This window comes from Jaminaea rosea (assembly GCF_003144245.1).
Source record: "Jaminaea rosea strain MCA 5214 unplaced genomic scaffold BDZ90scaffold_11, whole genome shotgun sequence".
Classification (NCBI taxonomy): Eukaryota; Fungi; Basidiomycota; class Exobasidiomycetes; order Microstromatales; genus Jaminaea; species Jaminaea rosea.
Window position 1 is genome coordinate 350,640 of NW_020289985.1, and position 19,364 is coordinate 370,003.

At 59.0% G+C, this 19,364-nt stretch overlaps 9 protein-coding genes across 9 annotated transcripts; 4 read left to right on the forward strand and 5 right to left on the reverse strand.

Moving 5' to 3' along the window:
• Positions 1–5: 5 nt before the first annotated feature.
• On the reverse strand, positions 6–3,423 carry BDZ90DRAFT_233413 (hypothetical protein). Its single transcript, XM_025506622.1, has one exon. It carries the CDS (start codon positions 3,380–3,382, stop codon positions 104–106), a length of 3,279 nt encoding a protein of 1,092 aa, XP_025360892.1. The 5' UTR covers positions 3,383–3,423; the 3' UTR covers positions 6–103.
• Positions 3,424–3,626: 203 nt separating this feature from the next.
• BDZ90DRAFT_233414 (hypothetical protein) lies at positions 3,627–5,147 on the forward strand. Its single transcript, XM_025506623.1, has 2 exons — positions 3,627–3,744; positions 3,836–5,147. Exons 1-2 carry the CDS (start codon positions 3,673–3,675, stop codon positions 5,000–5,002), a joined length of 1,239 nt encoding a protein of 412 aa, XP_025360893.1. The 5' UTR covers positions 3,627–3,672; the 3' UTR covers positions 5,003–5,147.
• Positions 5,148–5,477: 330 nt separating this feature from the next.
• BDZ90DRAFT_222016 (UPF0041-domain-containing protein) lies at positions 5,478–6,369 on the forward strand (the record flags this gene model as incomplete). The annotated part of the gene is made up of 3 exons (XM_025504508.1): positions 5,478–5,562; positions 5,999–6,198; positions 6,280–6,369. The coding sequence occupies 3 exons, from the start codon at positions 5,478–5,480 to the stop codon at positions 6,367–6,369; spliced, it is 375 nt and encodes a 124-aa protein (XP_025360894.1).
• Positions 6,125–8,519, reverse strand: BDZ90DRAFT_242112 (hypothetical protein). Its single transcript, XM_025507407.1, has 5 exons — positions 7,568–8,519; positions 7,285–7,501; positions 7,139–7,212; positions 6,280–7,057; positions 6,125–6,198 (listed from the first exon to the last, which is right to left on the reverse strand). Exons 1-4 carry the CDS (start codon positions 8,217–8,219, stop codon positions 6,462–6,464), a joined length of 1,539 nt encoding a protein of 512 aa, XP_025360895.1. The 5' UTR covers positions 8,220–8,519; the 3' UTR covers positions 6,125–6,198; positions 6,280–6,461.
• Positions 8,520–9,187: 668 nt separating this feature from the next.
• BDZ90DRAFT_265230 (hypothetical protein) lies at positions 9,188–12,248 on the reverse strand. The gene is made up of 3 exons (XM_025508659.1): positions 11,863–12,248; positions 11,670–11,793; positions 9,188–11,600 (listed from the first exon to the last, which is right to left on the reverse strand). The coding sequence occupies exons 1-3, from the start codon at positions 12,150–12,152 to the stop codon at positions 9,216–9,218; spliced, it is 2,799 nt and encodes a 932-aa protein (XP_025360896.1). The 5' UTR covers positions 12,153–12,248; the 3' UTR covers positions 9,188–9,215.
• Positions 12,249–12,393: 145 nt separating this feature from the next.
• On the forward strand, positions 12,394–13,896 carry BDZ90DRAFT_233417 (molybdopterin binding oxidoreductase). The gene is made up of 2 exons (XM_025506624.1): positions 12,394–12,549; positions 12,613–13,896. The coding sequence occupies exons 1-2, from the start codon at positions 12,499–12,501 to the stop codon at positions 13,753–13,755; spliced, it is 1,194 nt and encodes a 397-aa protein (XP_025360897.1). The 5' UTR covers positions 12,394–12,498; the 3' UTR covers positions 13,756–13,896.
• BDZ90DRAFT_280810 (hypothetical protein) lies at positions 13,774–15,119 on the reverse strand. Its single transcript, XM_025509314.1, has 2 exons — positions 15,023–15,119; positions 13,774–14,956 (listed from the first exon to the last, which is right to left on the reverse strand). Exons 1-2 carry the CDS (start codon positions 15,024–15,026, stop codon positions 14,265–14,267), a joined length of 696 nt encoding a protein of 231 aa, XP_025360898.1. The 5' UTR covers positions 15,027–15,119; the 3' UTR covers positions 13,774–14,264.
• Positions 15,120–15,336: 217 nt separating this feature from the next.
• BDZ90DRAFT_233419 (COX5A-domain-containing protein) lies at positions 15,337–16,305 on the forward strand. The gene has a single exon (XM_025506625.1). The coding sequence runs from the start codon at positions 15,606–15,608 to the stop codon at positions 16,098–16,100; it is 495 nt and encodes a 164-aa protein (XP_025360899.1). The 5' UTR covers positions 15,337–15,605; the 3' UTR covers positions 16,101–16,305.
• A 134-nt stretch (positions 16,306–16,439) lies between these two features.
• BDZ90DRAFT_275423 (hypothetical protein) lies at positions 16,440–19,253 on the reverse strand. The gene is made up of 3 exons (XM_025508879.1): positions 19,176–19,253; positions 18,969–19,087; positions 16,440–18,895 (listed from the first exon to the last, which is right to left on the reverse strand). Exons 1-3 carry the CDS (start codon positions 19,244–19,246, stop codon positions 16,593–16,595), a joined length of 2,493 nt encoding a protein of 830 aa, XP_025360900.1. The 5' UTR covers positions 19,247–19,253; the 3' UTR covers positions 16,440–16,592.
• Positions 19,254–19,364: the final 111 nt, after the last annotated feature.

Consider the following 19,364-nt stretch of genomic DNA (forward strand, 5'->3'; position numbering starts at 1 on the left):
TAAGGTCACGAAGGTTCCACTACTTCTCTCTATTTGCAATGTCATTGGCATCTGACACATGTGGCGTCTGTCATCTTGAGCTGAACAGAGCTTCGCTCCACTTTTACGACCACCGATGAGAGGGTCGCCCTTTGCCCGATGACGCAAAGGTGTCATCGTACCCCTCCTGCCTTCGACCTCTGCCGCCTCGCTTGCCCTGAAAGCGGCGCTCCTCGCCATCGGAGTCTCGTCTACTCCCCAGGCGCAGCTCTGGCTCCCTTCCTTGTCCGAACGAATATCCCCCTCGTCGCGCCGCTGGCTTGTCCTCTTCCATTCCCCACAAGGGCGCATGGCCTTCCCCTGCCCTCCTACCACCACGACCACGCCTCTCCTGACCCTCCAACTGGCTCCCATCCCCTCTGATGCCCAAATGCGTCAATCTCTTCTCCCTCGCTGCCCTCTGAGCCTCAAAGCTCAACTCGATAGCTCTCTCTGTCCTCTTCCTCAATGCGGCCGTCTTGGTTCGATCAGAGAAAGCCAGCGGGAAGCGGAAGGAGAGCCATAGGTAGACACCCAGTGAAGCGTGCAGTGATTCCAGGCCTCGGATGACTTCGTCGTTTATGGGTGACCAGGCGGGGACGTACGCCATGAGTTGGCGGATGGTTGGCTCTTCTGCCTCTGCAGCCTCCTTCTGTCCGGAGATGCTCTGCTCGTTGTCCCACTCGCGTCTCATCTTCTCCTCCAACGCTTCAACCACGCTCAAGCTTTTGAGCAAATCCAGCCTCTCAACTACAGAGTCAAAGAGGACCAGATTGCCCAACGCGTACTCGCGGACGAAGAGAGCGAAGGCTGCCAGGACGGAAGCACTGCGTACATCGATGGGCGCCAGGGCGAAGGCGTTTTGCTCGCTTACCGTCAACACGGAGCGACGCTGTGACGGGCCGACCAGGGCAGGGGACTCGTCCTCGTCCTCGTCGTTTGCTGAAGTGGATGAGGCTGCCGTGGCGATCGAAGACGCGCGAAGCGCAACGGCGCGACTGTGCCCTGCTTGATCGAAGTTGGCCAAAAAGTATCGCGAATCGTCAATCGCAGCAAAGAGGCTGAGCTCGGCGTAAACGTTGTGAACTCGACCAAAGGCCGCGGCCTTGAGACGGAGCTGTGCTTGGCGATGTGATTTGGACGACTTGGTCTGAGGAGAGTTGAGCCACGATCCTTGCCCTGCCTCCTGCTGCCCCTCTGCCTCGGTGAGAATCGATTCTACGTTCTCGAGCGCATCGCTCACCACCTTCATTCGCCCGCCAGCTCGGGACCTGCCCCTCCCGCGCCCTCCACGCTGTGCAGCTTGCTTCCTTTCCTCATCCTTCTGCCTCTCCCTTTCCTCCTTCTCCTCTCTCTCCAGCCTCTCCTCAGCCTCGCGCGCGAACACCTCGTCGTCAGGTGGCAGGAGGGCCATGAGTCGCTCGATGTTCTCCGGAGGAGGCTGGACGCTCGCCCTCGTCAAATCCGCCCTTGGACTGGCCAGAGCGGCACGGACAACGTCCATATCTCCCTCCTGCAGGGTCAATGCCTGCCCGCTGGACGCATCGTCCGCCTCACCATTCAGACCCATCCCATATCGCCCTGCTCGCCCTGCGATCTGCTTGATCTGAGATGCGGAGAGCGGAATGGTTTCCTTGCCGTTGAATTTGTAGACGGTCTCGAAGATGACGCGCTTAATGCGTAGATTCAATCCCATGCCGACCGCATCTGTCGCAACCATCAAGTTGGCATCAACCCCCTCGTTGAACATGCGCGCTTGTGTTGCTCTTAGCTCGGGAGGTAGAGACCCATAAGCAAGAGCACAGCGGAGCTCCCCGCCCTCTGACCCGTCCGGGGCCGCCGGCAGGGGTATGCCATCAATTCGCTTCTTGAGCGTAAAGATGGCGCTCCTCGCAAAGCCCACTAAGCAGTCACCGGGACGCAACTTGGTCAAGTCTCCATGTAAGCTCTCCTCAGCTACCTCGAGCGGGGTGAGGCGCTCGTACTCGTGCACCGTCAACTCATCACCACAGTCTGCCACCAGTCGCTTGATGAGTGGAACGGCGGATGGTTCACCGCAGAGATGGACCTCCTTGGCTGCTACGCCTAGCAAAGCTGTCGTCCAGGCATGCCCACGTTGAGGATCGGCGATCATTTGGATCTCGTCGATCACGGCCACATCGAAACGTTGCTTCTGATCGACCATCTCCACAGTGCTGCTCTGCAGGCCAACGAGAGGCCCCATGGTTTGCTCCTCTTCGCCCGTCTTGAGATTGCAAGGCCTAGGTGATACACCAGGGGCAACTTTGCCATTGTTGATCCGATCCCAGACCTCGTGAGCCAAAAGACGTAGCGGGCCGAGGTAAAGGCCCGTGTGAGCGCGTACAAGACGGAGGAGGGCGCCGTGCGTTTTGCCTGAATTAGTGGGACCGACGTGGAGGTGAATGGAGCGCTTGATTGAGCGAGCTTCGGGATAAAGATCGGCAGGATTGCGCACATCAAGGAGGGAGCGCGTGAGGGTAAGGGTATGCTGAGAGGTTGCAGCGATGACGGCGGGTGATGAAGCAGAAGGCTCTTCGGTGCTGGGCTGGGCGTCCGCTGCCAATTTGGCTAGCTGCTCCTGTACCCAGTCAAGGAAGGCGACAGTCTGGGAGCGAAGTAGCGCGCGTGTGACTGCGTTCGCGTCTTGCTCGACGACGGACGCAGGAATGCCGTCTACGATGTTGCGAGCGGTGGTGAGGAGGGGTAGCGAGGGCGCAGGCAGCACTGCTTTATCTGCCGACTTCGATGAAGAAGGTATCGGGCTGAGCAGCATTCTCTGCTCTTTTTCTATGGAGTAACGCTGATTCTTAACCCATTGGCGAAGCAATGCAGCAATGTGACCCCCTTGGCTGTCGGTGCCCTTGCTTTGGTTCGTAAAGACGCTCTTGAGGACAAGCTCGGCGGCCTCGTGCGAGAGACCGAGTGCCCGTATCCTTCTCGATATCAGCGTGTCTCTGCCAAGCTGCTTGATGGCCTCCTCCAACTGACTAGCAACCGTTGCATCCTTGGCCGGCTCTGGGAGCGAGTAGTCTGGCACTCTAGTCTTACGTGCGTGCAGCTCAATGACGCTATTCGAGGCCTTCCAGATGGTAGGCGGCGGTGTCAGGGACGAAGAAGAGGGGTCTCGACCTTTGCCGCTGTATCCTCTTGATGGGCCATCCTCCTGTCGGCGCGAGCGCGATCGCTGTGGCTGCTGCTGCCGGCGTTGGTGCGTCGAAGTGGTGAGGAGGCGAGACGTTGAGAGGTGGAATGCTTGCGGCAGGGTGAGACTCAGGATGCGACGTGATGAAGATGATGTCGCGCCTCTGGTACTATAACCCGCGATGGCAGCAGCATTGATCATGACGGCAGGGGTGCCTATATGCACCAGTGAAGCAAGTGATGGATAGCTTGATTGCTCGTTGTCCCCCTCGCCATCTTCTCAGCTCAGCCAAGTTCAAAATCGTCGCTTCCGCCTTGACGGGCGGGAGTGGCTCCTCGGCATTCCACGCACAAGGGCGGGCCTCCAAGCAAGACGAGCGGCGAGGCTCCTCGCTCGGACCAAGTCAAGTCGTCGATGGAGGCGGTGTTCGACGACTCTTGACTCTCCACCTTTCTTACTACTTTGATCGTATACCCAATTCACGCGCAATCATGCCTCCAGTCTTTGGCATTAGCGCTCCCAAATGCCCACGCTGTACCAAGAGTGTATATCAGGCAGAGCAGGTGAGTCCCATCTGGGTTCCTTTACCAGTGTCAGAGTGGTGTCGATGTCGTCTGACATCCACTCTCTCCCTCCCCTTTCATCCGCATCCAGGTCATTGGCCCCAACTCCACACCATACCACAAGCCTTGTCTGACATGCATCACTTGCAACAAGCGACTCGACTCGACCCTCCTCGTCGAACACGACGGCGAGGCTTTGTGCAAGAATTGCCATCGTTCTCACCTCGGTGTAGGTAAAGGAGCATTCGGCAAGGCGGTGCCTGTCAGGGCCACATTGCCGACGAGTCCCCAAAGGGGAGCAGAGAGCAATAGAAGGTTGGCGCCAGAGCACGGCGAGGAGGACATTGATGACGATACGATGCGTAGCTTGAGTGGCATTAGTATTTCGGCAAGATCGAAGCCAGTGGCGGTGCCCCCGCCTTCCCAAGAGAGAGACGTCGCAACCTCGCCCGATGTTGCTCGGCCGCCGAACCCAACACCTTCAACTGCCATGGATCCGGTACGCCCGCCGATCGCATCACCGCCCTCAGGCTCGTTGGGGAATGGATCGTCTGTCACAAGCATCGATGACGCTGTTGCGGGAGGGATGGCCTTGCCCAACATTACATCGCGAAGTGCAGCTCTGCGAGATGCAGTTGATGGAATAGAGCGCGCTGTTGGTAGCGAGGAGCCAAGGGGTGATGCAGCATCAGTAGAGCAGAGGAGTGCTAGACCAGAATCCATTGGCGGCGCAGCAGCAGCAGCGGCTTCAGCGCCTCTGCCTCCCTCCTCCTCGACCTCGGCAGCAACCCCTCGCCGCCTGCCCTCACCCGTACGCCGCACCCCTGCTGCATCAAGCAATGGATACAAGACGTCCTCCAACCTGGGCGGCACGGAATCGCCATCCTCGAACTACTCGCCCTCGGCCTCAACTCCCTTCCGCTCCCAATACTCCATCTCCTCTCCGAATTCAACGCCAACCCGCCTCGCCACCTCGATCAACTCGGGCACACCCCTCTGCAGTCGCTGTTCTCGACCAGCCTACCACGCAGAAGCCGTCGTGGGGGCCACATCTGGCGGGCGAGTCTGGCATAGGGCCTGCCTCAAATGCGAATCCTGTGGGACTACCCTCAGGAAGGGATTGGTGGAGGAAGGACCGGAGAGAGTGGGGCAGGAGGTGGGCGAAGGCATGAACACGTTCTGTAGGAACTGCCATAAGATGCGTTTTGGGCCTAGGGGGATTGGGAGCGCTGGGAGTAGTTACCCGTTGAAGGGATGATGGGATCTTGGAGACGCGACGTGACGTGACGTGACGTGACCTGATCGTCTTTCGATACCACTTGACCTGTAGTATGTATGCTCTCCTCTCCTGTATCCTTCGTCCACTGTGCGAGAATGACATTGTAATTCCATTGCCATGGCCATCCGACCTCTCGTAGCGGCTGCCACTCTTGACCACGTGGCTCCTCCCCCACGCTCAGTCCGACGGCGACGGACACGGAGCTGAGGCGCCGACGGGCGGCCGGTGAGACCGTCGCGAGTCAAAGCGTTGAGGCGGACAGGAACGTTGGTTGGCTTTCGTCGCTACACAAGACTTTCCTGCCATCCTCTCATCAGAGGCCCTTTAATAGCGTCAAGAGCCAAAGTAGCTCAAGTACTTCCTCACAACCAAGAAGTCAATCGGTCGCGGCCACTAGAGTCTTCTCCTCCTCCTCCTCCTCCTCCTCCTACCTTCTGAGTCGTCGTTCTTCGTAATGGCCTCTCGCTTCTTTGCTTGGGCGAAATCGCCTCAAGCTCGCGACTACTTCTTCTCGACGCACTTCTTTGGTCCTTTGGCTAGTGAGTATGAGCACTGCAAGAATACATTCTGTAACTGCGTAAGGAAGGGGAGGCCCGCCTGGAGGGGCGCGGTGTAAGGCCGAGCGAAATCGGAGAAGACAGGTAGCATGACAGGACGGAGTTCAGGAGGATGAGTCGAGATAGGCAGGGGAAAGCTTGGCCTGGCGATCTGGTAGATGGAGTCGTGAGATGGTGCTTCGTATGCTCGCCTTCAATGGAGCATCACGAAGGGAAGGTGCGGGCGGGCACCAGAAGCAGAGTCGCAAGAATCAGCTCGGCCGCACCAGTTCCTACCGAGCAGCTAAGGAGCGACGTGTTCGTCTCACAGCATAGTGTACGACAGACCTGGGCTATGTTTGCGGCTCTATCCATGCCTCACCTCGTCCATGACTTCGCACGCAGATAAGCTGACATTGCCTTCCCCTCCTTCGCACAGACTGGGGTCTGCCCCTCGCCGCTCTTGCCGACCTGTCCAAGGACGAAGAGGTCATCTCAGGCACCATGACCGCTGCCCTCTGCTCCTACTCGATCGTCTTCTCCCGCTTCGCCTGGCGTGTCACCCCGAGGAACTATCTGCTGCTCGCATGCCACGCCACAAATGCTACGGCTCAGGCTGTGCAGGGGGGAAGATTTTTGGTGAGTTGACGAGCGGCTGGCGAGGCTGTCGGATGGAACAATGACTGAACTGACAATCGCCTTGCACTCTTCTCCTGCCAGAACTACAACTACTTTGGCGGCAAGGAGAAGAGACAAAAAGAGGCTGGCGGGCTCGAGCCTCCGTCGACGCCTAGGGTTGCTTCGGCCTAAGGCAGGCGAGCAAGACGAGATGGAGACAGGGCAGGGCATTGTTCATGTATTGTGCGTTGTCACGTCGTCAGAATCCAGAGTCCCATGATGATCTACAAAAGTAAACAAGAAAGAAGCACCGCTAGACCGGCAGCCACGACCGCTACTGCTCGCGTCTCGCCACCTCCTCCTCTCATCAACCGCGGCGAAGCGTTCTGCTCTCTGAGGAACTTATCTACCCCCATCGCAGAGCAGTACGCATTCCCAAAGTTGTCCTGAGCAATGTATCTCAGCGGTCCTCCCCACCTCGCAAGGTCATCTCCAGCTCCACCGTTCAGTGCGGCTCCCAAGCCCTGATGCCCAGAATCAGCAAATGTCCCATAGTCATGCTGCGCTGTCAAATCCCAGGCGGGGCAAGCCCACTGAATCAAAGGTCCAGGACAGTTACGCGTGACGAAGAGGCAGGTGTAGAGGCAGGGAAGCACCTCACCGTACGTCGAGTCCACGCCTAGCTGCCCGCCGGCGAAACCGTGACGCGAGTGAGAGACGTTGCGATTCACTATGTAGGGAAGGGTGCGCGTGTTGAGGGGTGAGACGCGGCCTACGAGGGAGTCGACGTCTGTTACCGCTGCTGATTGATTGCCGGGATCGGACAGCGGGTCGGTGCAGCGTGGCATTGTGACAGCGCAGAGCCAGTCTTGGTAGGCGCCTGAGCATGCCGAAGGAGGATGGAGAGTCAGCATTGATGAGAAGGATGAGGAGAGGATGAGGATGATGGTCTACTACTCACGCTTGCAGTCTATGCAGGTTCGTACGCTCGAGTAGGATCCAAAGTACGGGTCGTCACAGGGGAAAGTCGAGATGCTGCGTGGTAGGGCAACGTGCGATTGTGAGCTACTGCGGACCGCCTCCCGTCTCTTCTCACCGCGAACTCACGTCTTGGAGAAGTTGGCGTAGTTGGGGCTCACCGTCGAGTTGATGACGTTGAGGGCCTCCTCCGTAGGCACTCCCGGCCCTATTGGGATCGAGTAAGCCACCTGCGGGCAGAAGTCGACATCGTAGACCAACCTGCACGTCTCTGTCCCCTTCGTCTTGAGCTTGACAGCAGGATACAGGGAGATACCTGGCACATTCGTGCTGTTCGTCACGTTTCCTCCACCGATGACTGCTGCGTCATCGCTAATCGTCGTGTTGATGGCCTTTGCCGTGGAATTGACACTGACCAGCCAAGCAGTGTAGTTCGTCTCCGGTTGCAGCCCGGCGACTTCGAACTGCAGGCGACGATTGAAGACGTCGAATAGAGCCGTACTCCCCCTCGTCGTCTCACTCGAGTTGATGGCAGGGGAGGCCGCTGAGGAGGAGAAGGCTGACCACGCGTCTTGCAGGGCGCAGAAGGAAGAGTTGTAGTACTGTGAAGGCAGACTGTACTGCCCAAAGGTGGGAAGGACCACTAGAGAGATATTGGGCGCCACACTTTGTCCAATGCCGTTGTCGGGGACATCGGGACTGGAGACGGTATAGTTGAACGATGTAAGAAGGGCCCGCGTTGAGTCTGTATCGTCCAGCGTTACGCCGTAGCGATTCTCGAGATTCAATGTAGGCACGCCCGTGCTCACGACGATCTGCACCGTAAAGTCTCCCTCAACCCCCCAATTGAATCGCGGCGGCCACACGCCGACCCATACCGATTCTGGATTGTCTGTGCCTCCCGTATTGAGGGATAGCTGCGCAAAGCCTCCCCAAGCGTAGGCGAGTGCGCCAGGCGTGGGAACTGTGTCATCGTCGTCCCCCTGACCTACTGGCGGCGGACCTGGCTTTGATGTGCTATTGACCAAGGAGACGTAGACGCGCGCCAAGCTGCTCTCGAGCATTGAGCGTCGAGTGCTCGACGAGGCGTTGCGCGAGATGTCTGGCCTCACGCCGTCATTTGGGCCGGAGCAGAGGGAGACTGCTACATGGATTGGCTGTTGCTTGGCTTCCTCGCTGAGGGGAAGCTGGAAGAAAGCTGCTGCATCCGAGTCGTTTGAGATGGAGATTGTCGAGCGTACAGAGACGGAGTCATTCAGGACGTAGGGCGTCGACGAGGCCAAGACGAGGCTGGCGGTGCTGGTTGAGTCTGGCAGGGCAGTTGACGTCGTGCCGGAGGAGAGATCCCCGGAGTAGGGGGCCGAAGTAGTTGTGACTGCTATTGATGACGAGATGGTGGTGGCACCCCCCGGTGGCGGAGGCGAGGCTTGCAGTTGGTCCAAGAGACCGCCGTGCACATCATGCTGCGCTTCGTCATTTTGGGCTTGTTGCTGCAGCGTTTGGGCACGAGCGCCTAGTGTGATTAGGGACAGCAGATTGGCTACAAGTAGAAGGAGGAGAGAGGCTGCTGGGATGCGTAGAGGCCTTGTCGACCGTCGCAGCGACCGTCTATGCACCTTCATCTTGTCATCTGCGGCGGCAGAGGCGATGAGACCCTCGCCTTCGTCGTCCTCGATTGCGTGACTCGTGGCACGACGGCGACCAACGAGATAGTCCAGAACGTATCGGCCAGGACGGGGCTGACAGTGACCTGCAGTCAAGGAGCGCGAAAAGACCGAGCAGGAGGAGGAGGAGGAATAGCGTGAGGAGGTAGGAAAGGAGTGATTGCCAAGACGCCAAATTGCAGAGCAGCCACGGAGAGAAAGTCTCCGCCCTACAGGCCATCGCCGCCGCCGGCTCCCACTTTCCTTCCCGGCAGAACAAGGCGCTGCTTAGCGCAATCACTTGACCTCGATGTCGACAACGCTTTGCATAGCATAAAGCAATAGAACAGCATAAGAGATATTAACTTCAAAGCACCAAAAAGGTATTCGCACCATCGCCCGCTACACCAGCACCGCTTATTGCGCCACAAACTTCCCACTGACCGTCCTCCTCGCCACTTCATCGAAGCTGCTCAACGCTCCTTCGTTCCCGCCAACGATTGTGATTCCGAGTGCACTCATCGTCGAGCCTGGCACAGCCCACCTCACTTGCACAGGCTGCGTAGTCCCCTGCCCATCGACCTGGAAGCGGGCGAGCACTTTGCCTCCTTCGCCCATCCCGCTCTCGTCCAGCTTCCAAGTCATTCGCTTGGTCTCAGCATCCCACTGACCCTCCGGCTTGGCCATGTGTCCTGTAACATTGGTGGGCCCCACGCTCGCCGTGAGAACTACTTCGGAAGCGCGCCCACCAGCCTTGGATGAGTCGTTGTACGACCAATTGCAGAGGAAGCTGGTCTGATGCGCCTCAAGTCGCCAGCGTGCGTCGATATTCAGAGGCACGTACTCGGCCAGCTTGTGCGTGGGAACGTGCACCTGATACTTGAGGATGGTAGCCGTGCTCGCAGATGAGGCACCATTGACTTGGCGAGCGAGTGACGCGACGTCGAGCATGTATTCTCCTGGCTTGCCGGCAACGCCCTGTAAGAAGGCAGGGTTGGGCGCCGCCTTCTCGAGTTGCTCAAAGGCTTCCAATCTAACATGCAAGGGTGGGGAAGAGGTAGTGGCCACGTCCTTGAGCTGCACACTAATGTCTCCCACGACCATCAGGCGGGTGATGCCTCCTCCGTTGCACGAGAGGATCGCATTGACCGTCTCTGTGATCGAGGCGCGGAGCCCAGGTGCAGAGGGCGGGGCGTCGAAGGGGTTGGAGGGGCGCGGAACCTGCTGAGCGGCCGACGTGGTAGAGACGAGGCTTTGTGCTCGATCGCCTCCAATGGCGGGGGAGAAGGTAGCGGATACGGGAGAGGAGGAAACTGCGCCTGCGCCAAAGCCTGTTCCACTGGTCGTGCTTCCTCCCGTCGCTTGGGGAGCAAGAGCTCCAAACTGGCTCATGCCTCCTGCGCTGTTCATCCTGCTGCCGCTGCTCGTATCCAGCGTCGCGAGCGGGTTGTACGTCGTATTGCGCACGTCGCGTCTGTCCCTCCTCGTTGTGTTTCGGCGGGTAGGCGGACCACTCGTGAGCAGGGTGCTTCTGACCCGCTCCAGAGCAGCTTGGTCTTGCGCCGTATTCCCGCTCGTGGTAGCTCCGCCCGTCGCTGTTGGCGAAATGCTCATGTTGGCCACGCGCTGCGTAGGTGATGATGGGGCGACATTATCGCTGAGCTCCTCTCGGTCGCTGCTAGCCATGCCCATTGCGCCAGAGGCGGGGCCAGAGCTGAATCTGTCGGCGGGAGGAATGGAAAAGCCTTCTGAGTCTACTTGCGGGGCAGGAAGCTGAGGTGGGGGTGAGGCAGCTGCGGTGCGAGAAGGCGTCGATGGCGGGACAGATGCGCGAGTTGGGACCATGGGCGCCATCAAGCCGCCGCCGGCGGCACCTCCTGCCGCAGCGGCAGCCGCAGTCTTTGACGGCCGCATAGTTGCCATTCTGCTGTCGTCGGCATCATCGTCCCCGTCCAGCATGCGACTCGGCGTGTCCCGCGTGTCGCGGCTCATCATCGAGTCGTCGCCCAGTCGCTCGCTCCCTGGCAGCGTCCCGTAGACGGTCGATGTATCTCCTTCATTGCCATCGCGCCCGGCGCCCTTGTTGCTCTTGTTGCGGCCGAAGCGACCGAAGGCACTGCGCAGCGTGCTTGCGGCCCCACCACCTCCACCGCCGCCTCGTGTCGTCCTTTGCTGCGTGTCATTGGTCGACGAGTGCAATGAGGCTGACGAGGGACCAGCGCCAAACTCGGCTCCTGCGCCACGCCCGTTGCGCTCGCGCTGCTGCTGCTGTCCAGCCGTATTAGGCCGAATGGAAGAGGCAACCGAGTCGTTGCGCTGTAGGCCGCCGCCCCGGCTGCTGTTGTTCATCGTAGTCGTCGGCCTCCTGACTGGCGTCCCAGTAGGCGGGGCCATCAGGCCTTGTCCACCTGCTCTCCTCTCACCCGTCCCCTTGCCATTCTTAAGAATAAATTCCTGCATATCCGCTTTTGGGTCGAAGCCCAGAGCAGCCTGCAGCGTCTGCTCCGTCATGCCCATCAACCTTTGAGCTGCGTCTGACTGCAAGGTCTCGAAGCGGGTGACCGTCTCCTTCAAGAGCTCAAGCCTTTGCGAGTCGATCCGCTGGTATGCTTCAAAGGTGAAGGGGGCCTCGGTCTCCCAGAGTTGCATCGTCTGGTCGAGGGAGCGCTGCGTATCGACTGCTTTCGCTTGTGCGTGGCCCGCTTTCTTGGAGGATGCTGTTTCGAGCTTGCGTTGGTCTTTCTGCAGTTGGGATTCGAGGAGTTGCAACTCTTTGAGAGTGGAGCTTAGGGAGTCATCGTGCTGGCGAGTAAGTGGAACAAGGGTCAGGAAGCCGTCATTGTGAGATCCAGAGTGCATTGGGGTACTCACATCCTTCTGCCTCGCCCACTCGCCTCTACTTGGCGCATTCCTCATCACCATCTCGCACTCCTCTGCGATCTTCTTCTCCAGCTCGCCGTGCACGCTTGCTGTCTCTCCGATCTCCGCTATCAGTCTGTGAGGGAGATTGCGGCATCGTGTCAGCATCTGAGCAGTTCTTGGCTGTCGTCATCCTCGCCCTCACCTCTCATAAACAGGAGCAAACCCTGGCCCCAAGGCCGCTGGATCAGAGAGAAAGCTACGCTTCGCCAGTTTCTGCAGTGCCTTCAGATAAGTGCTCTCCAGCTCGCGTCGAGCAGCAAAATAGTCTGCAAGCTCATCAGTCAGGAGACGAGCCTTGTGAATCCTGGTCTGCAGGAGAGTGGTAGCATCGCGAGGCTTGAGTGGGAGAAAGGCATTCGCGTAAGCTTGAGGAGGGAGAGACCCGTCCGCCGCGCCTGAAGAGGCGGCCGGTGGGGGAGATGTCGAGGACATATGGCTTTGCTGCTGATGTGTGTTGAGCTCTGACAGAGGTACAGGTGGAAGTGGTATCTTGAGTGACGTCGTGACAGCCGTCGCTGGTAATGAACAGGAAGGTCAGAGGTCAGGATGCGCTTTCGTCCTCTCGCCCAGCCTTCGGCCCGGCGGCGGCGGCCAGACTCGTCAGTCTCTCCAGGCCCGCGCCATGTGTGACGTCGAGCCTCGATCGCCTACCTCTCTTCTCCGTCCGCCCTCGCATGAATGCACGCACGGCAGCCAAGCGGCAAGAGCAAGGGTTCAATGTGGAGAGACCCTCTGAGTCGAGAAGGACTTGTCTTTGCCTTGATCATCCAGAGGCAGCATGAGCGACACCAAGCATTTTGATTCAGAGGGCGTCGTACACGAGAAAGGGGTGAGTGTGACTCTTTCGCTGCCACCAAAGTCTCTCTGACCTGACTCCTCGACGTGCCGACAGCGCCACGGCGAAGCTTTCAATGCTGAGCCGTCGATCCCCAATCTCACATCACAAGGCGTCACAAGCCAGGAACAGCTCTTTCGTCGCAATCACGACGACATCGTCTACGCGGAGCCAGACGTGCCAGCCACGAAGGAAGAGTGGACCCTGGATGTCATCGTGGACGCGGATGTTGCTCAGGAGCAAGGCTGGAAAGAGTGGACCACGGGGACGAAGGGCAGCGAGTTCAGCCAGGATGATGGGGACGACGATGCTACGATTGCACGATCGAAAGCGGAGAATATATCTCTGAGCAAGCTCAAGTCCTTCTACCCCAACCGAAGCGTTCTCTCAGCAATGGAGTGCGCAGGGAATCGTCGCAGCGAGATGGAGGCACGCAAGAGCAACCCAGCATCAGTGGAAGGTCTGCAATGGAAGCAAGGAGCGATAGGCAACGCACAATGGCAAGGAGCTTCCCTGCGCGAGGTGCTCCTCTCCCTGGGCATCGCAGATCCCTACGATCACCTGACACCCGAGGAATCCGCCCGCTTGCCGCCAACTGTGGACTCAATGCAGACACGTAGCGCTCCCTGGTCACGCCATCTCTTCGTGCACTTCCTTTCCTCGCAGCCAAGCAGCGAGTCTACCAAACCACAGGGGCAAGTGTACGGCTCCTCTATCCCTCTCAGTACGGCGATGCATCCAAACCAGGATGTCCTGCTATGTTGGTCTGTCAACAACGTTGACCTAGGTCCCGCACACGGCTATCCACTCCGTGCGGTCATTCCTGGCCATGTAGCCGCGCGCTGGGTGAAATGGTTGAGTGGAATCAGAGTGAGCAAGAGAGAGAACGACAGTCCGGCTATGCGAGATGATTATAAGATCTTGACGCCGCCCAAAGAGGTCAGAGAGCGTGGAGAGGAAAAAGAGTGGGCGGAGAGTGTCACGGGTGAAAATCAAGATCCCGACAAGAGAATGAAGGAGTTGCACGCCTTACCCGCTATGATGCGGTTAGGGGTCGGGTCAGGCGTGGGAGAGCCGGTCGAGAGGGATGGCGGTACTGTGGTTAGTGTGAATGGGGAGGGAATGTGGAAGGCGGAGGGGTACGCAGTGGGGACTGAAGGTGAGCGCAATGGCGAGATGGGGATCTTCGACATTCACTAACACGTCTGTCGCCATCGCAGGCTCCCCGGTGACTCTCGTCGAGCTTGTCATCCTCCCTTACTCTGGCAAAGACGACGACGAGTCCTCCTCTCTCGAAAGTCTTCGTCAAGCTGCCTCGCAAGTCCCACGGGAGAAGTGGAGTCGTCTTCTCCTCGACTCGACCCAGCGAGAGGGCGACAACGTCGTCGACGGACACATTCAAATCGGCGACGCTGCCGCAGCTGAAGCGTCTTCGTCGCGCTTCTCCTGGAGTTGGTCCCTATGGGAAGCACGCCTGCCCGCACCAAGGTCCCGAGATCATGGCGAGAAGGGGAAGGAGGAGTGGGCATTGCTGGTACGCTGCACTACGGAAGCGGGCGTCGTGCAGGAGATGCAGTCCCCCTGGAATGTGAGGGGATTTAGGGAGCGCAGTTGGCCCGTAGTCAGGGGGTTGAGGTTTGAGGAAGCGGGGCAGTAGCCTCGCTGGTTGGCCTATACCGCTTTGCGTCCTCTCATGATGAGCATACCAATCACGAATTCCCTATCTTGTCGCTGTCCCCTTCAAGCGGCACCTGCGCCAAGCCCACTCTCTCCAGCCTGTGCCACCGCCCCACATCCCCATTGCAGTCCCAGAGCTCCAAGTGCGTGAAGCAGATGCTTTTCGGCATGAATGTTCCATCGTCTTCCTTCTTCAGCTCCGAGATGAGGCCTCGTGCTTGCTCGACGGTTGCGTCAGAGTAGAGGAGAGAGACGTGAGGGAAGTAAGGCGGGGCTGCCTTGATTGTCTCCGGCAACAGAGTTTGGCGAGCGAGCTCATTCAGCTTGAGCAGCGGCTCTGTCAGCTCGAGGGCAAGGACGAGGATCTGGAAGTACCAGCCACGCGTTACAAGACTTTCAACACGTGTCTCGACTTCGGAGATTGGAGTTGATGACAGATGCTGTCCCGCCTTCCTCCATCCACTAACCACTCGCAGCGCCTTGCTCCATAGCTCATCGCGCTTGCCGTTGTCCGTCCCATCGTCTGCTTTGAGGCCGGAGAGGAGTGTGGCATGCGGTGGGAAGGGGGAAGATGCCGGCGGGAGGGAAGGATCGGAGATGACCTTGTCCCTGATGCGTTGCATAAGGTCGCCAATGATGGTCACTGAGGAGCGGTCTGCCTGACGATCTGAGGCCAGCTCACCGGCCATAATCGGGGCAGGGACGAGCCATAGAGCGAGGCCTGCTGGTGGTGCGGTCAGACGTGAGCGAGGGAAACCAGCGGTGAGTGCGAGTGACCATTATTTCTCACCCATGTCTGATCTGCGCAAACGTCAGTCTATGTTATCGAGCTTCTTGACTGCTGCCCTGACCGTGACGTTGTTAGAGGCCTCAGGCCCCTTTTGGAGCGTGATTTGGATTGGCAATCGGCCCTCTCTCGGGTCGACCCGGTCTCGCGCGGCGGTCCAGCTCTTGCCCGCCCCGCTGCCTCGCCCTGTGTGGACTCGAGTTCATCAGCCAGCCTCAGTTCAGTGGAGCCACGCCTCGCCTCGCCTCGCTCGCGCTCGTTCCGGCCCTTCGTATCTTCCTTCTCGTCATCACTACCAAACCTCCTACTTCGACTATACGACACGATGTCTTTCTTGGGATCACTTCGAGCTGTCGCCGCCCCTAGGCTTGCCGCAAAGTCATCGCTGCGCGCTGTGGCTGCCCCGGCTAGGGCTGTCGTTGCGCCGAGGGTCGCTGCTCCTATGATGGGTGAGTTTCATGATGAATGGGAAATGAGATGAAAGGCGACGGGTGGGCCAAGATTTGCAGCTTCAGAGATGCTTGCGAGCCTTCTCTCCGAGCGAAACAAGCTTCAGAGAGCTTGATGGGCGTCAAAAAGTCGCTCAATGAGATGTTGGAGGTGGATCTTTCTCAGTCAACTTCATCTTCTCATCTTCTCGGTCGGCGGATTGGCGAGCAAAGCATGCCTCTCGAGCCTCCAACTTCTTCGTTGCCGTCACCATGCTAATCACCGTTTCCCTACTTCTCCATCTCGTACAGCTCGCTCGTACGCCTCCCACTCGCAGGACGACGAGTCCTTCGAGTCTTTCACTCAGCGCTACGTCGGCTTCTTCACCTCAGTCGAAGACCTCTTCGAGCTGCAGCGTGGCCTCAACAACTGCTTTGCCTATGACCTCGTCCCGGCCCCCGAGGTCATCGAGGCAGCCCTCAAGGCCGCTCGCAGGGTGAATGACTACTCGACTGCTGTCAGGGTATTCGAGGGGATCAGGGAGAAGGTCGAGAACAAGAGGCAGTACGAGCAGTACGTTGAGGCGCTCAAGGATGTCAGGGAGGAGTTGGGCATCACCCTCAGGGAGGAGCTGTATCCGACTTCGTCGTAAAGCCGACGCGGAGGGAAATTGATGTGGGAAATGTTGAGGAGCTAGGCACGTCTGGGAACGGGAAGAATGGCAGCGGCCAAGCTAGAGAGCGCTTCGATGCGCTCAGCAGAGGCGCCTTTACGTGCGCCGTGGAGCAAAGGTGCTGCGGTGCCGCGAGCAAAAGCCTGGGACGGGCAGGCAAGGAGAGCGTTGGCAGAGGAGAGGGCCGCCTACGTTGTCCAATGAGACCCAATACAAGCGATACATCCACCAGCAAGCTGATGTGCGAATCACATATCGGCTTTGGGCTGAGAATCATGTGAGAAAAAGGCAGTGTCATCACGCATAGACAGGTAGAGTGAGTCGAGTCAAGGAGCCACATTCATGTGGGCCCACGGTTGCGTGCGTGTTGCAGCGCGAACCCTGTCTTTTGTTCTTTCATTACGCAGAGGTGAAGAGGAGAGACGAAGTGTGAAACCCAGGGCTCATCGCACGCCTCTCTGCCGACTACGACTACCTCTTCCAATTCTCCTCCCCATCATGATCCCCCTCCTCCTTCGCCGCCGACCCTTCAATTCCCTCTCCTCCAGCCGGCGTGGTCGGAATGCTCGCCGGGCGTTGAGGAGCTGGTGCCCAAACAAGCTTGATCCCATCCACCTCCGCGGGCAGCTTACTCCCCGTCCCACTCGAGGCGGCGATGAGCGTCCTGACCGCCTGCTCTCCCATGCTTCTATGCTTGAACGTGACCGCCAGCCCCACCTTCTCTCCATTGTTCTCCTCGCTGGGCGCCTCATCAAACTCTGACACCTCTCCAAAGCTGGAAAGCCACTCCTTGACCTTTGTACGCTTCTGTTCCTCGCCCGCTGGAGGGCCCAGAACGTACAACTTGGTGGATCGATTGTCCAGTCGCATAGGAGCAGCAGCACCACCGCCTCGAGCACCTCGGTATGCGCCGCGACCGCGTGCCGTATAGCCGCCCCTGCTGCTACCGCTGATTGGAGCGCCTGTCTTGTCCAGGCCCATGGAGGTCGCTTCAGCTTGGAGGGCGGCAAGCTTGGCAACGAGAGCGGGGTTTGCGCTGCTGCTGCCAGACGCTCCATTGCTGCTCCCCTCTGCGGAGTCACCTCCGCCTGTGGTAGTGTCTGGCTGACTAGCATGTGCCTCCAGCTCTCTGTCTAACCTCTCCCTCTCCATCTTCTCCCTCTGCTCAGCCTTGGCTCCGGGAGGCGCCGCCTTTGTGGGTTGGGGCAGTGCCTTAATCGCTTCGAAAGCCTCCCTGACCTTCTCTCCCGCTTCCTTGATCCCGGGCTCGACCTCCTTCAACCGCTTCATGGCCGCCTTTTTCTCCTCGGCGCTCGTTGCGCTACTTGTAGCCTTGACTAAGAGCTGCTTCTGCTCGGTCATCAGCTCATTGAAACGAAGCTGGGCAGCTTTCTGCGCTTCGAGGGCTGAACGGCGTGCAGCGTGTTGCTCCGGGGTGAGGCCGCCAGGCAGGTAAGGGGTAGAGGAAGAGGAACCAGCGGCGTGGGAGGGGGAGGAGGTGCCTGATGTCGAAGCTGCCGCACCTGCTGCACCAGGGGGACGATAGACGTTTTGTCCTGCGGCGAAGGTCTGCTTCTGTGGCGGAGGCGGGCGAGGCTGCGCCGGTCCACCTCCGTTTGAGTCATCCAACTTCTGGAAGTAGACCTTGACGAATCGATTCCCAAAGATGACTTCTGGCGATTCGTGTGCCGCTTTCGCTTCTTGTGGACTCGAATAGCTGACCAGAGCCTTCGAACCAGGCGCATCGACTTGAATGTTGGTAATCGTACCGAAGCGCTTGAAGTAGTCGTTGATCTTGACCAAGTCGAGCGACTCGGCGGGAACGTTCTCGATGACCAGTGTCGTAGCGCTTCGTGCTCGTGATTGGAAGGTGCCTGGTCGTACGGCCTGGCCACCTCCACGACCTCGACCTGCAAAGCCTCCTCGTTGTGGTGCGGGCTGCACGCCGTCGTGCCCTGCGAATGGCGGCGGGCTGTTCTGCGGCTGCTGCTCGCCGAGTCGCATGCCCAGCGGGAGGCCCTCCGGTCCATTGCTGCCCGGTGGGAAGCCCATGGGCATCTGGCCTTGCTGATGCTGCTGTGGTGGCCCTCCCTGCCATCCCTGAGGACCCATCTGCATCTGGAAGCCAGGCGGCATGCCGCCAGGTGGCATATTCATCATCATCGGTGGGCGGCCCATGAAGCCGTTGGGGCCGGGAGGGGAGCCTGCCTGCCTCTGATTGAAGGGCGCGCCCTGCTGCTGCTGTTGCTGTTGAGGAATTCCTATGCCGCCGGGAAATTGACCTTGTGGGGGCATGCTGGTGCCCATGATCGCATCGCCTGAGTGCTCCCAGCGACATTGCTCTCCTCGGGAGCACCATCCCTTTTGGTGAAAGTCGCGACAAAGGTCTTTTTCTTTCCCCCTGATGCCAGGAGCTGCAGACTGCTGCTGCTGCTGACCAGGCTGCTGTGGTCGAGCAGAGCTGCTCCTCTCAGAGATGTCCCTTTCCCTCTCCCTCGTCGACTCTCGGTCTGAAGAAGGACCAGTCGGCGTACCATTGCGGCGATCTGATGCTGGACCACGGGGAGCAGCGGCTGCCGCTGGTGTGCTCTCGTTGCCAGCGCTGGGACGAGCAGACTTGGCTGCAGGTGGCTGCTGCCTGGAATGCTCCTCGTCGTCCTCCGCTGGTCTCTTGCGAGATGATGACGGGCCCGAGGGAGCTGCTGCTGCTACTTTGGGTAGATACGACTTCTTTGACAGTGCTGATACTAGTTTGGAGACGAAAGGGCCGGTCTCTGCGCGAACAGGAAAAGGGAGGAGGGTGAGCTCGTTGACGCATATTGAGAGAGGACACGCCGCCGAACTCACTGTCATCAAGGAAGTCAGCAAGCTGTTCATCAAGGAGCGACTTGAGCTCTCCCTCGGAGGCGTCGTGCTTAAGGAGAGCAATCACATAGTCTGCAAGAACGTCAGGCTCGGCGTCGCAGCTACGCGTGTGCGAATAGAGCGAGGAGTGGCCAAGTCAGTGGCACTGAGAGCGTGTATGCACGTCAAGATGGCGAGACCTTGACTCACATTGGACCGAGCTCTTTGGTGAGCCAAGCTTTCACCTGCGGCGAGTGCGCAGGATCAAAGAGTGCCGGCATTGCAGCTTGCGAGGATTGGGAAGATGCGAGTGCGAATGCGACGTTGATGAAGTTGATTGGTGGTTGGTGCGAACGACGGAATCCGCTTTTCGACGACGGACATCGACGACCACGCGGC